Source organism: Procambarus clarkii, chromosome 43 (assembly GCF_040958095.1).
Source record: "Procambarus clarkii isolate CNS0578487 chromosome 43, FALCON_Pclarkii_2.0, whole genome shotgun sequence".
In the NCBI taxonomy this organism is placed as follows: Eukaryota; Metazoa; Arthropoda; class Malacostraca; order Decapoda; family Cambaridae; genus Procambarus; species Procambarus clarkii.
The window spans coordinates 7013603-7028648 of NC_091192.1; the positions used below are offsets into that span (position 1 = coordinate 7013603).

At 43.2% G+C, this 15046-nt stretch overlaps 1 protein-coding gene across 5 annotated transcripts in view; it reads left to right on the plus strand.

Annotated features, from left to right (window-relative positions):
• Positions 1–14846, plus strand: part of LOC123755734 (uncharacterized) — a 318192-nt gene extending 303346 nt beyond the window's left edge. For all 5 annotated transcript variants that reach the window (XM_045738480.2, XM_069300013.1, XM_069300014.1 and 2 more), the window contains one exon: positions 14484–14846. In XM_045738480.2, coding sequence (XP_045594436.2) covers positions 14484–14606 — 123 coding nt within the window. In that variant the 3' untranslated portion in view covers positions 14607–14846. The remainder of the gene's footprint in view (positions 1–14483) is intronic.
• The last annotated feature ends 200 nt before the right edge of the window (positions 14847–15046 follow it).

A 15046-nucleotide genomic window follows, 5' to 3' on the forward strand; every position in this document is an offset into this window, starting at 1 on the left:
AGGTATCCATTGGAGGTGCTTATCCAGGTCTCTCTTGAACACTGTGAGGGGTCTGCCAGTTATGCCCCTTATGTGTAGTGGAAGCGTGTTGAACAGTCTCGGGCCTCTGATGTTGATAGAGTTCTCTCTCAGAGTTCCTGTGGCACCTCTGCTTTTCAACGGAGGTATTCTGCACATCCTGCCATGTCTTCTGGTCTCATGTGATGTTATTTCTGTGTGCAGGTTTGGGACCAGCCCCTCAATTATTTTCCACGTGTAAATTATTATGTATCTCTCCCACCTGCGCTCAAGGGAGTACAGATTTAGGCTCTTTAGTTGGTCCCAGTAATTTAGATGTTTTACTGAGTGGATTCTAACAGTAAAGGATCTCTGCACGCTCTCCAGGTCAGCAATTTCTCCAGCTTTGAAAGGGGCTGTCATTGTGCAGCAGTACTCTACTCTATAGAGCACAAGCGTTTTGAAAAGTATCATCATTGGTATAGCATCTCTAGTGTGAAAAGTTCTTGTTATCCAACCTGTCATTTTTCTTGCAGTTGTGACGGCTACTTTATTGTGTTCTTTAAAGGTAAGGTCTTCCGACATGAGTACACCCAGATCCTTTACATTGCCTTTTCGTTCTATATTATGATTTGCCTGAGTTTTGTACGTGGTTTCCGTTTTTATATTTTCATTTTTTCCATAGCGCATGAGCTGGAACTTATCTTCGTTAAACATCATATTATTTTCTGTAGCCCATAGAAAGACCTGATCTACATCTGATTGGAGGTTTGCCGTGTCCTCTATTTTGCTTACTCTCATGAAGATCCTAGTGTTATCTGCAAAGGATGATACAGTGCTATAGGTTGTGTTCTTGTCTATGCCCAATATGAGGATGAGGAAAAAGTACTGGAGCAAGCACAGTACCCTGGGAGACTGAGCTCTTCACGGTTGAAGGGCTAGATTTTATTTTGTTGACTGTTACACATTGGGTTCTGTTAGTCAGGAAATTGTAGATCTATCTGCCTATTTTTCGGTAATTCCTTTCGAACGCATTTTATGTGCACTAACACCATGGTCACATTTATCAAAAGCTTTTGCGAAATCTGTGTAAATTACATCAGCGTTTTGTTTGTCTTCCATAGCATCTAATGCCATATCATAGTGGTCCAGCAACTGCGACAGGCAAGAGCGCCCTGTTCTGAAACCATGTTGTCCGGGGTTATGGAGATGCTGTGATTCCATGTATTTTGTGATCTTCTTAGCACTCTCTCAAAATTGTTTGTTAGTGCTATCGGTCTGTAATTTTTTGCCTCTGCCTTATTTCTTCCTTTATGGAGTGGTGCTATCTCTGCTGTTTTTAGTATGTCAGGGATAACGCCAGTATCTAGGCTTTGTCTCCACAGAATGTGAAGGGCCTGCGATAGTAGCTTTTTACAGTTCTTGATGAATATAGAGTTCCAAGAATCTGGGCCTGGTGCAGAGTGTATAGCCATACTGTTTGCAGAGTGAATAAGCATACCCTCTCCACCTCTCTTGCAATTGTTGGGTTTGTTCCTCCGGGGATCTTGTGTTGGTGCTGCGTCACCAGCTTCCTCTTTGGGGGTTTTCGGGGTTCCGTGCCTTGGCACCTCCCCGAGCCTTCGCTCAATGTGTTCACGGATGGGTCATCTCTCGACTTGAGCTTTGTGACCAGAGCTCACCAGGTTGGCTGGGGATGGTAGGGTCTGCCCGTCCGTCGGGCTCACAGCACGGTTCGGGAGTTCGTGGCTATCTGGTCTGCGCTTCGGAGGGTTCGGGTCACTCGGTGCTCTACCATTCGGCTCCATTCGGACTGTTCTCTGGCGGTTCTTTGCCGGAACCACAGGGTTTCTCTTAGGTGTTTGACCTTTGGGGTTGGTCCCTTAGAGTGGCTCGTTTGCTGGATTCTCAGGGTATGGCTAACCACGAGGTTCATGTCCGGGGTGTGTCCTACGTCCTGGCAGACAGCTGTCTCGGTTCATTGCTCTGTTCCCGGTTTGGCCAGTCGTCGCCGACTCATTTCGTTGGCTCTGCCAGACGTATGGACTCCTGGCCATGAATGTCTTCGAGTCAGCGTGGTCTAGGCGTCGCCCATTCTATGTGGCACCCTTACCCGCCTGCGAGGCATTCACGGTGGATGGCTTTCGGCAGGACTGGTCGAGGTGGGGGTATCTGTTCCTCTTCTCCTGGTCCAGCTGTTTCTTCGGGTTCTGGCTCGGTTCGAGCCCATTCTCAAGAGAGTAGTCCTTATGGTCCCTTGGTGACCGGCCCAGCTTTATTTTTCAGACGCTGCTTGATAAGTGTTGGAACCCGGGGCGTTTTCCCGCAGTTCCGCGTCTTTCGGCAGGTCGGACCAGTCCTGTACTTGACTGGTTCGGCCTTCTCCTTGGCTCTTCACGTCTGGTATTTTGAGGCGGGTATCACCATCTCTGTGGTGATTTGGTGGCTTCATTGATGATGTCCCACCTGCGAACTTCGTCTCGGTGACAGTATGATGTTCCAGGTGTTTCTATGTACCTTTTTCTTGCTGTTGTAGGTTGTCTTCTCTTTTGCCTCGGGTTATCTTGTCCTTTCTTGGGTTTTCAGGATTACAGTTATTTGTTGTTTCTTACTGTCACCTCGTTTTATGCAGCGCTGGCGGAGCTGCTCCGGCTTGCGTTCGGGGTGGACGTCACATCTGCTCCATTCCGTACGCTTTTTCGTGTTTTGTTTCACCTCTGGCCTGCTCATGCGTCGCTTGAGCCGTCCTGGTCCTTGATCAGGGTGCCCTCTTATCTTCTCCTCAGTTTGTGGTAGCCCCTTCGGTTCAGGTTTCTGCTCTTTGGTACTGGTGGTAGGTTTGTACGGTTGCAAGCTTTCTCCGTCTTTCTGGCGACGGTTGAGATGGCTGCTTAACGGGGGGGGGGGGGCCCTTGGGTTATTGATGCTTGGTTAGTTATGGCCGGGGGTGCATCCTGTGTTGTCCGGTTGTGCTTTTTGCCATTACCTGCGTATCGTGTCTGGGGATGGGCGTTGGGTTGATCCGGTTCCCCTCGTTCGCTGTTTCAGGGCTCGGGTCTCCCAGGTCGTCCACAGAGTTTTTAGTTCTTCCAGCCTGCGGTCTATCCTTGCGCCCGTGCTGTTTGGACGTTTGCAGCTTTCACTGCTGTGTTGGTGACGTCTAGGGCTCATTTCGGGTGCGAGGATTTGAGGGTCACACAGGTTCTTGGCCGCCTGTTCTTTATGTGCGCGTTTGCTCCTGTGCGTTCTTGTTGCCTTGTGTCGCAGGTTGCAGCCTGTTGTCTCGCCTTCGCATTGTGGAGTTTGTGGCAGCCGCCTCCTGGGTCAGCCTTTTCTTTTCCTTCTCTTTGGGTATGAAGCTCCAGGGAGCTGTAGGGGCTCCCCACAGAAAACCAACGTTGAATGTAATGAAACTCCATTTTCTGGGTGAGCCCCGGAGGCTCCCTGGCAACCCTCCCTCCCACCGGTCGGCGTTTTTTTTGCATTGGTTGAAGCTTAGCTTCCGAACTGATGCTAAACAGCCGGCATGGTAAGGTCCCCGTCTCCCCCCCTCCCCCTCTCGGGGCAGGGAGCGCTGCGCGGACAATCGGCGCGGCAGTAAAGTGTGATGTTTGCTTGTTTGCGTATTTCCTTGGGATTGTAGGGAGTTTCCACCTCTCTGTTCAGTTTTTTGTTTTAGTTTTTTACCATGTGGGGTTTGTTTTGTTATGCCTACCTTTCTGGGTGCCTAACCCTGGTCAATGGCAGATAAGGAAAACCCCAACCACAAGGGGGTTTTCCAGGGCCATTGCTCCCTGAAACCTCTCTGAAGGGGCCAGGTTTTGGCACTGGTCCCTGGTAGATCTGAACTCCTTAGCTAATGTCCCGGTCTATTATAACATACATTAGCCTGATAAGCTCCAGGGAGCCTCCTGGGCTCACCCAGAAAATGGCATTTCATTACATTCAACGCTGGTTTTTAGGTCCAAATAGATGTAGTCAACCCAACCATCTCTTTCCTGTAAAATCTCTGTGGCTCGATCATAGAACCTGAGTAAATTCGATACACAGGATCTTGTTATACCATGTATTTTCACTATTACACTTATCAATGATACAGGTCTATAATTGAAGGGGTCTTCCCTGCTGCCACTTTTGTAGATTGGAACTATGTTAGCCTTTTTCCACACATCAGCTATGACTCCTGTACACAGGGATGCCTGAAAGATCAGTGAAGTGGACTGCTGAACTCAGGTGCACATTCTCTCAGAACCTATGGTGAAACGCCATCTGGGCCAGCTGCTTTGTTCTTTCTTAGCTCCTTTAGAATATTTTCCACTTCATCTCTAGACACCTCTATGTGCTCTGTGTTGTTCTCTGGAATTCTTATTGTGTCTGGTTCTCTGAAGATTTCATTTTGTACAAACACACTTTGGAACTTTTCGTTTAATATGTCTCACATTTCTTTTTCATTTTCCGTGAATCTGTTTCCCATTTTCAACCTCTGGATATTATCCTTTACCTGCAGTTTGTTGTTTAGGAATTTGTAGAATAGGTTCGGTTCTGTTATATATTTATGGGCTATCCCTTTTTCAAAATTTCTTTGTGCCTCTCTCCTTACTGCCATATAGTTGTTTCTCGCATCTTTGTATCGCTGGTATGTTTGGGGGTTTGGCCTCTTGCTATATTGATTCCATTTTTGTGTCTTTTGGTCTATGGGCCTCTCGCAATTTCTGTTGAACCAATCCTGTTTTCTGGCCCTGCATCTCTGTTTTGATATAAATGTTTGTGTGCCTTCATTGTATATTTTGCAAAATTTGGCATACATTTCATTTACTTCCCTGCCTAGCAGCAAGTCTGTCCAATTACACTCATTCAAATTTTTTCGAAGTTCCCCATAGGGAACTCTCTTGAAATCGAGTTTATCAACTGTTTCAATGTCCCCATTTTTTTCTAGATGTTATCTTAAAGCATATTAAATGTCTAACTGGACATGATCACTCTTTCCCACGAGAGGAAGGTACTGGATGTCAAATATCTCTTCTTCTTTCCTGGGGAATACTAGATTCAATACTGATGGTAGATCTTCCCTCATTCTTGTGGCCTGCTTGATTTGTTGATACAAGAAAGTCTCCAGAATGAGGTTCACAAATCTGGATGTCCAAAAGTCCTCCGTTCTTGCTTCATAGACCTCCCAGTCTATTGCTTTAAAGTTGAAGTCCCCCAGTATCAACATTCGTGATTTATCTTTATCTGCTTGTACAATAATATCTCTCATGACCATTATGAGGCCCTCTCGTTTGTCATCTAGTTCTTCCATTGTCCATGTCTTGCTTGCTGGTGGGCTGTAGACATATAAAATTATCAGCTTATCCTGATTCCAGACCTGCAATGCCATTATGTCAATATCTCGAGGGTTTTCAAATATTATTTCTCTTACCTCAGGTGTTCTTTCACCAGCACAGCCACTCCTCCCTTCCTAGTTTTCCTGTCATGTCTCCAAACTAAATAGCCCCATGGGAATATGACTTTATTTAATATATTTCCTTCAAGTTTCGCCTCTGATAATGCAACATTATCTGGGACCTTACCACTATTGCTCGCTTTGGACACTGATCACATCCATTTTTTTTCTCCAGAGTCATAGCCGTGGACAGGACTTGCGTCCACTACAAAAATATTTATTTAAAATTAATTTTTTATCCGATTGACCTTGGGATAGTTTCAAAATAAGCGCCTTTAAACTGCACACAATTTGATACCAAAATGAAAGCTGTAACACGAAACTTGATGTCAGAACACTTGAAAGATTATAAATACGTTTTTGGGTCTAAATTTTAAATTTTAAAATATTTGTTAAAATTCTATTTATTGTGCTATTATTATGGGACTAGTTTTTGAAATGCGCGCCTTTATATTGCAAACAATTTGATACCAAAACAAGTGATGTAACATGAAATTTAATGTCAGAACACTGGAAATATATAAATAATTTTGATGATTAGTGTTCAAAATTAAAATATTTGTTAAAATTCCAGTTATTGCTCTCTTATTATGGGACTAGTTTTAACATGCGTGACTTTATTTTGCGAACAATTTGATACCAAAACGAGCGATGTAACATGAAAATGGATTTTATCAAACTGAATAAGTATACACATTAGGTTGTGGTGTGCATGTTGGTGCTCGTTCACGGGTAACTTTAGGCTTTGCTGCGGGGAGTCTCGCCAGGCTTTTGGACATTATATGCATATACATCTGCAGGGAATTTAATTGCGAACACAATGATACCAAATCGAACGACTTGGCACAAGAATTAAGGTGAGAAAACTGAAACAAGTATACACATTTAGGCGTCGCCGCACGCTTGCCCGCACCATTGGCCCAATGACGTCAAAGTCTGCGGTGTGCGCGTGGTGCCGATGATAGTGTTAAGCTAAATTATATCTTGCAACTCCAAAGTTTTTGACCTCACTCTGTCTATGTTGGTATATACAACTTTTAAGAATATGTTCCCTTTGCTCTTTACTCCCTTTTCCACTAATGATTTTGTTGCCTTGTTTTTATGTACCATTTCACAAGCTTTCCAGTCCTTGACACTTTGTAGAAAAAAGAATTTCTGTCTTCTTCATTTCTATCCCCATTTAGACGTTTTGCTTCAATGAGGTTCATTTTCCAACCCGTCCTCTTAAAAATAACGTCACTTTTGGCTCGTATGCGCGATATGGCCAAATTTGGACGTAATTTGAAATGAAATCGACTCACAAAAGTGACGTTCTGTTCCGTTTTCTATTTGAGTCGTCCGGCGTACGCGCAGAGGTTATGAGAGGACACTTTAAATTCACGTTTTTCATAACGTTTTGAAACTTTTTGAGAATTTCCTGCCCACCTAACCTATCAGAGAACCCTTAACTTACTGTTGTTGAAAAAAAAAATCCCAAATTTATTTTCATTTTTTTTTCATTTTCAAATTACGTCCAAATTCGGCCATACGGGCAAACGGCTAAAAGCGACGTTCTTTTTAAGAGGACAGGTTGCATTTACAGCGTTTCTCTGTCCTTAGAGAGGTCTTGTCTTATTGACCAAAGTTTGCCAACCTCATCACTGCAATTTCCTGGCATTTCTAAGCACTTCCATCATGTTTTTCACTCCATTAAACGTCACCCTTAAGGGGCGGTTCTTGTCTTTCTCATATTTTCCTAGTCTTCTAAAATCACTGTCATTTTCCTTTGAGCCTTCTCCTAAACCTACTTTTTTCTCCATGATTTTCGTCTCTTCTGCTGCTCGGCCCACCCTAGATGAAATTTCCTTCTCTAAACATCCAAAAATTATTATGGATTTACTTCTATCTGCAGTGTTTTACTACTTTACTGTTGGTAACCAGTTCTTTCCTAATTGCTTGCCTAATTTCTGCTTCTTGTTGGTCATTTCTGTTTTTGACTTCCAAACACACTTCCTTGATTGTTTCTTTTTCTTTTACAACTTGTGCATATGTCTCTTTTATTTCTTCTTTATGCTTTTCTAGTTCTTTATTAGCCTCCACTATTTGAGTTGCCAATGAAGTTTCTCGTTGCATATCCTTACGCTCTATGCTCAGCAAAGTTGACGAAGTCTTGTCCATTGAATGGCGGTCCATTGTCCGTCTTGACAACTTCAGGAATGCCAAAGTTTGAAAAGATCTTGTCGAGTTTTGGGATGACAGCCTTTGCAGATGTGGAAGTGATGATTTCTACTTCTGGATAACGGGAGTGATCATCAATGACTACCATCAAGTACTCTCCAGTTGGTAGCGGTCCGCAGAAGTCCATCGATACTTCCGTCCATGGTGCAGCAGGTAGTGGTGAAGGTTGTAAAGGTGTTGGTCTTGAAGTATCCACTGCAGCTTGGCAAGGGACACAGGCATCATGCATGTCCTTTGCTTGACGATCAATGCCAGGAAACCACACCTTTTCTCGTAGCAGCTGTTTGGTCCTAACAAGACCTTGGTGTCCTTGATGTGCAAGCTTCAGAGCACGTTGCTGGAGAACAGCTGGAATGACGATACGAGTACCTCGCAGCACAGTGTCGCGTTGTTGCGTAACACTTAATTCTCTCTAGATGCGTTCAAGTGCTTTGAATGCATCTTGGTCAACTCCTGAGGGTGGGATGCGTGGAAACTTTTTCTTAGTCAGTGCATCCACTGTTGCTTGCAGAGTTGGGTCCTCTAGGGTTGCAGTACAGATTTCATCAAGAGTGAGAGCCTTAGGGACTGCATCACAGGTTACAGAGTGTACATATTCCTCGGCAACTTGTTGATGCTTAGTGATGGTGAAACTGTTGGCAGGATGTCGACTGATGTAATCACAAGGATTGCCTGCACCCGGCTTGTATTTCACCGTAAAGTTGTACCGTATGGTTGCAGACGAAGAACCCATCTCTCAATGCGAGCTGGTGGTTTGGACTTTGGATTATTGAAGATGGTCTCCAACGGTTTGTGGTCAGTGACTATCGTGGTGAAGGGTGCACCAAGCAGATACACATTAAAGTGTTCACAGCTCCATACAAGAGCAAGAGCTTCCTTCTCTGTCTGACTGTATCGTTGCTCAACATCTGTGAGAGAACGGCTGACATAGGCAATTACTACTCTGGAATCTGGTTGACCAGGTTTGTGTTGGGCTAACACAGCACCTAAACCAACAGGACTAGCATCCACCGTTAACTCAGTGTCCATTGATGGATCAAAGTACACAGCAGTCGCATTCTCTACTAGTGCATCTTTCACAGCATCAAATGCATTTTGCTTGATATCGCTCCAGTACCATGATGCATTTTTCTTCAGGAGCTCACGTAGAGGCTTCGTAATGGTAGCAAAATCTGGAATGAAGCGAGAACAGTAGTTTGCCATTCCCAGAAAACTATGTACTTCAGTGGATGTTGAAGGAGGTGCAGCATTCTTGATATCTGCAACTTTCTTAGGATCTGGAGACAGACCTTTGTCACTAAGTACATGTCCAAAGAATTCAATTTTATGTTGATTGAACTCACACTTTGCATGGCTTAGCGTCAAATTCTTTTCTCGTAAGCGTTGCAATGTTGCACGAAGAGCTTTGTCATGTTCAGCTTGGGTACGCCCATAAACAATGATGTCATCAGACATGTTGTCTGCATTAGGTATAGCTTGCAATACCTGGCTGATGATGTGCTGGAATACCTCAGCAGCAGTGTTAATACCAAAACTCAGGCGCTTGTACCTATACAGACCTCGATGTGTCGTAAACGTTGTGATGAAGCGACTCTCATCATCAAGTTCAAGCTGATGATAGCCCTTGTTTAAATCTAACTTGCTGAATACAGTTGCACCATTCAAGCGGTAAATCATATCATCTACAGTGGGTGTAGGATGGCGTTCACACATTATTGCCTTGTTGGGAACACGCATGTCTACACAAATGCGAATCTCATCTGGATTCTTTGACTTTGGTGGAGTGACAATTGGGCTTACCCATGGTGTTGGGCCTGTTACTGGTTCAATGATATTTAGTTCCATCAGCCTATCCAGTTCGGCATCGACTTTCTTGCGAGTATGGAATGGTTGTCGGCGATGTGGTTGGGCAACTGGAATTACATCTGGGTTGATATGCAGATGTACTTTGCTATCAGTATAACAACCTATGGATTCAAATCGATCAGAAAATTCAGCAACAATAGCATCAACATTGTTTGCAGATTCCACTGCTACAGCATTAAAAAAGCTGAAGTAGCCCCAATTTGGTTGAAGTCTTGTAACTGAGTAGACTCCATTGCATTCCTAACAACATGGAATGTAGTAATAAGCATTGCACTCTTTGACTTAATCTCTGCAGTGAAAGTTCCAATCACTGGCAAGGCTACCTTTGAAGCATAGGCAGTGGCTTTGCCATTGTAGTTTTCAAGCTTTGGGAACTGTTTTTTAAGTTTTTCATAGTGGCACTCAGCAATGGTGTCAATGTTTGATCCAGTGTCAATGAGAACTTTGAGACAAATACCAGCAATGTATACTATAGTCTCTGGGTTGTTTGGAAGATCATTCCATTCTGTGATTGATTGTACTCCATAAGTATAATCACACTCACTGTCATCTGAGACTGGTTGTAATGAAATGTTGTCTTGTACATTATTAACATTTTGGATATGAGGTGCAATATTGTGTTTATCACCTCGACCCCTATGAACTGATCCTCATACAGTGCTTTTATTCACTGACTGTGGTTTCTTGAGTGCAGAGCAACACATAGCACCAAAATGACCTAGTTTTCTACACTCATAGCACTTCTTACCTTGAGCAGGACAAACATTACCTTGGTGTGGGTAGTTCCTCCACAATTGTAACATTTATTGTTGACACTCTCTGATGTGGGTCGTTGTGACTGCTTGAGTCTTGTTCCATGACTCCAGATGTGATGTGGTTCTCGGCTCAATTTACTGTTAGGTTTGGCATGATATCTTCTTTGATTACGATGTCCTCCCTGAACCTTACATACCTCATCACTGTTAGTAACAGTGGCAGAACCATTATTGGCACTGCACTCCATGACACGAGCATCACGTGCAGCATCTTCCATTCGATGAGCCATATCCAGTATCTTGGTAAGAGAACTTTCATCATCAACAAGTTCTAGAGCTCTTCGACGGAGACGTGTAGATGTGCATGTTTCAATTATTTGCTGTTTGATTTCTTTGTCAACATCAGCAAACTCACAATGGGCTGCTAAACCCTGCAGACGTGTGTGGTATTGATCAACGGTTTCTTTAGAGAGTTGTCTGGCTCTCCTGAAATGCATAATTTCCATTGCAGCATTTTGTCTTGGTTTGAAATGTTCTGTTAATTTTGCTTTGGCAGTGTCATAATCTTTGGCACCACCAGGAGCCGGTCGACCGAGCGGACAGCACGCTGGACTTGTGATCCTGTGGTCCTGGGTTCGATCCCAGGTGCCGGCGAGAAACAATGGGCAGAGTTTCTTTCACCCTATGCCCCTGTTACCTAGCAGTAAAATAGGTACCTGGGTGTTAGTCAGCTGTCACGGGCTGCTTCCTAGGGGTGGAGGCCTGGTCGAGGACCGAGCCGCGGGGACACTAAAATGCCCCGAAATCATCTCAAGATAACCTCAAGATAACCTCAAGATAACCAGTGTCTTTCAGTGTATCAAAGATGTCACAAACTTGATCACCTGCATAATGAAGTAGAAAGGCACAGTTTCTTTCAGCACTTTTGATGTCAGAAACTATCAACAAGTTTTCAAACCTTTTAAGCCATTTGATCCACCTCTGTGACAGGTTTGTCTGGTCACAGTCAGGATCAAATGCAGGAAACTGAGGTATATTTGCCATTTTTACTGTATAAATGTAAACTTATCACTTAAATGTTCCTCAGAATACTAAACACTTACTGCACTGTATATGTTAGTTAAGAATTCACTGTAATTACTTTAATTTTGCAAAGCACACAAGCATTTTAATGCAAAAGTTCACAGCAGTGCACAATATAGCAGCAACTGACTTCTTACCTAACCCTTGTGTACATGTGTTGTTCCTACTCACAGCACCACAGCAGTTGTCAGCAGTTGGCACAGCAGTTGGTACAGCAGTTGTCAGCAGTTGGTACAGCAGTTGGCAGCAGTTGGTACAGCAGTTGTCAGCAGTTGGCACAGCAGTCAGTTCACAGCATGAAGAATTGTAGCACAGAGCGCGTTTCGTATACAAAACATCGGGTTTTGTATACAGCATCAAAGCGTCGTTTCATACACAGCGTCTGCACACATGGATCGCAGATTTCTCAGTACACAGCTTGTCAGCACATAGCATTGGTTAGCACATAGCATTGGTTAGCACACAGCATCGGTTAGCACACAGCATTGGTTAGCACACAGCATTGGTTAGCACGCAGCATCGGGTATGGTGCTCACAGACAGCACGACTTCTTCCTCCTCCAGGGGCGAGACAGCATGTTTCTCCTTGTGTTTTAAGCTGAACAAATACCTGCGTTCACAGTTCATCCTCGTTGCCAATGTGGTGTTGTGTGTTACTGAGGAAGTCTTGGTTGTAGGGTTGATATAAAGCCATTGCTTGGTTACTGACTTTAATACTTAAACTGATACATGACTAGCAGCTTCCAAGCTTGGTGGGCGTCCTGTCAACCTGTCCTCTTAAAAAGAACGTCGCTTTTGGCCGTTTGCCCGTATGGCCGAATATGGACGTAATTTGAACATGAGAAAAAAAATGTAAATAAATTTGGGATTTTGTTGTCAACAACAGTAAGTTAAGGGTCCTCTGATAGGTTAGGTGGGCAGGAAATTCTCATAAAGTTTCAAAATGTCATGAAAAACGTTAATGGAAAGTTGCCTCTTCTAAGCTTGCCGAGTAAGCCGGACGACTCAAACAGAAAACGAAACAGTACGTCACTTTTGCAAGTCGATTTCATTTCAAATTCCGTCCAAATTTGGCCATAGCGCGCATACGAGCGAAAACTGACGTTAATTTTAAGAGGACGGGTTGGTTCTGTACGCTCTATTGTTTACCTCTCCTCGGCATCTGAGCCGCTGCACATAGAAAACGGATGGTACCATTTTCTGTGAACATGACAGGTCCCTTGGAGTTGTTCATCATATGAGTCTATTTTCTTGTTAATTTCTTCAAATTCCCTACTCTTCACTTTCCATGCCTCATTATCCTTTATTAGTTCCTATATGTGTTCCTCCTGCATCCTTACCTTATCAGTCAAGCTAGTAATTTCCTTATCTTGCTGGAAAATACTTCCTTTTAACTTACAAAACACAATCTTGAGACCTTCATTTTCTTGTTCTAATTTAATAACCTTTTCTTCATAATTCTTTAGTATGTCCTCAATAATCACTAACCTGCCAAGAAAACCACCTTTCATTACGTCTTGTTGCGAGAAACCTGTAAAACATTGCCTTGCTGGGTTGCTGTCCTCCCCTGTGGTGGTGGTCATCTTTGTTGACATTCTGCTGTTTTGAAAGATCAACTTTTCTACCCAAGATTTTTCATTCACTAACACTTATTTCTTATCTCTTAGATTATTTTCAAATTCCCAACCCCATCATGTATTCTGGGACGTTACCTGCAACCCTCACCCTACTCCCCACACTCAGATAATTTGAATTATCCTGAAGCCTGCAGCATTGTGACTCTTCAGTGTGATAGTGTTGGAACAGTGTTGTCTTTGCTCCAATAAAGGGATATTACGTGTTTCACACAATGTTTTATCAACATATACTTGGCGAAAAACACATACAGTTCACCTACAGTCGTTTCTTTAAAACGCTGTAATCGTGAAAATTCTGATACATTCTCGCCTACAATGGGATAAGCCGCATATCTGTTCTTTTTGTGAACAATATATTCCATGAGCGGCTCATCAAAATGTGCAGTGAAGTAGTCCATATCACTTATTACGTCACCTGTATCAGGTGACATAATGAAGAAAAGAAGAAAAAGAGGTGATATGATCACTACGTACAAAAAAATAACAGGATTCGATAAAATTGATAAGGAAGAATTCCCGAGACCTGGAACTTCAAGAATAAGTAGTCATAGATTTAAACTAACGAAACAAAGCTGCCGGAGAAATATAAGAAAATTAACTTTTGTAAACAGAGTGGTCGACAGTTGGAACAAGTTAGGTGAGAAGGTGGTGGAGGCCAAAATCTTTAGTAATTTCAAAGCGTCATATGACAAAGAGTGCTGGGAAGACAGGACACCACGAGCGTAGCTCTCATCCTGTAACTACACTTACGTAATTACATACACACACGATAAGCTTAAACAGTCCTAAAGTCATATGCATCAGAAAAACTTTTCCTTGTGAAGGGTTTGAACCTCAGACAGCCAGACGCTCATACACCATTAGCATATCCAGTATGCTGAGGGAGGGGGTAGGGATGAGCTGTGCAGACAAGCGGTGCAACGGTGGTGGTTAACGTTTGCTTGTTTGCTTATTTTCCTTCTTTCTTTTGGGGAGTTCTGTTTCTTTATTCGGTCTTGTTTTTTTTCCCCCGTTTCCTATAATGTGGGTTCGTTTTGAGATGCCTACCTTTCTGGGTGTTTAACCCCAGTCGATAGTTGACAGGAAATACCCCCAAATAAAAGGAGGTATTCCTAGGCCATTGCTCCCAGCGCTTCTCTGATGGGGCCAGATTCTGGCTCATGGTCCCTGATAGGCAGAATGCCATGGACTGAAGCCCCAGGCTAATATAGTGCATATCAGTCCTATAGCTCCGTGGAGCCTCTGGGGCTCACCCAGAAAATGCTGTTTCATTACCTTTAACGCTGGTTTTTGGGCAATGTGATTGTCCAAACTACCCTGAATTGTAATTGAAACTAATAATTGTCTGGAACCACCCTACCTGTTGGTGGTTCCGAGGATCAGGGTTCCCATAGCCAGGTCTCTAACAATGCCACCTGTTAAATGATAAAAATTAATGATGATGATGTTATTTCTATAATATTTTAAACAAATAATTTTTTTTCAGGCCATCAAGGAAGCCCTGAGGGTCGTTAAAAAAATTCCAGAGAATGAATTAGAACTAGCATTGGAGGAAGGTTACAGGGAAACGCAAACAGAAAAGAAGGCTCGTCGTCTAGACTTCACCTAGTATGGGCAGTTGAGGAGCAACTACTGCATTTACAGACACAGTGTCAGGATCTACATACACAACAGAGGTTTTACTCATCAAGATGCACACGGTACATGCTCAGATTATCTGTGCACAAACACCACAACAATTAGGGTAACTATGTACACAAGCCATCAAAAAACAAACATGCATGCACATATGCATGCAACACACACTCACGTGTTCATGACTTTTGCAAAACCAAAATTGGAATATGCAGCAGTTGTATGGTGCCCATATCTCAGGAAGCACATCAATAAACTGGAAAAAGTGCAAAGACATGCTACAAAACGGCGTCCAGAACTGAAAAACAAGAGTTACGAAGAGAGGCTAGTAGCGTTAAATATGCCAAAACAAGAAGATAGAAACTAGAAGATAGGAGAAAAAGAGATGATATGATCACCACTTACAAAATAATA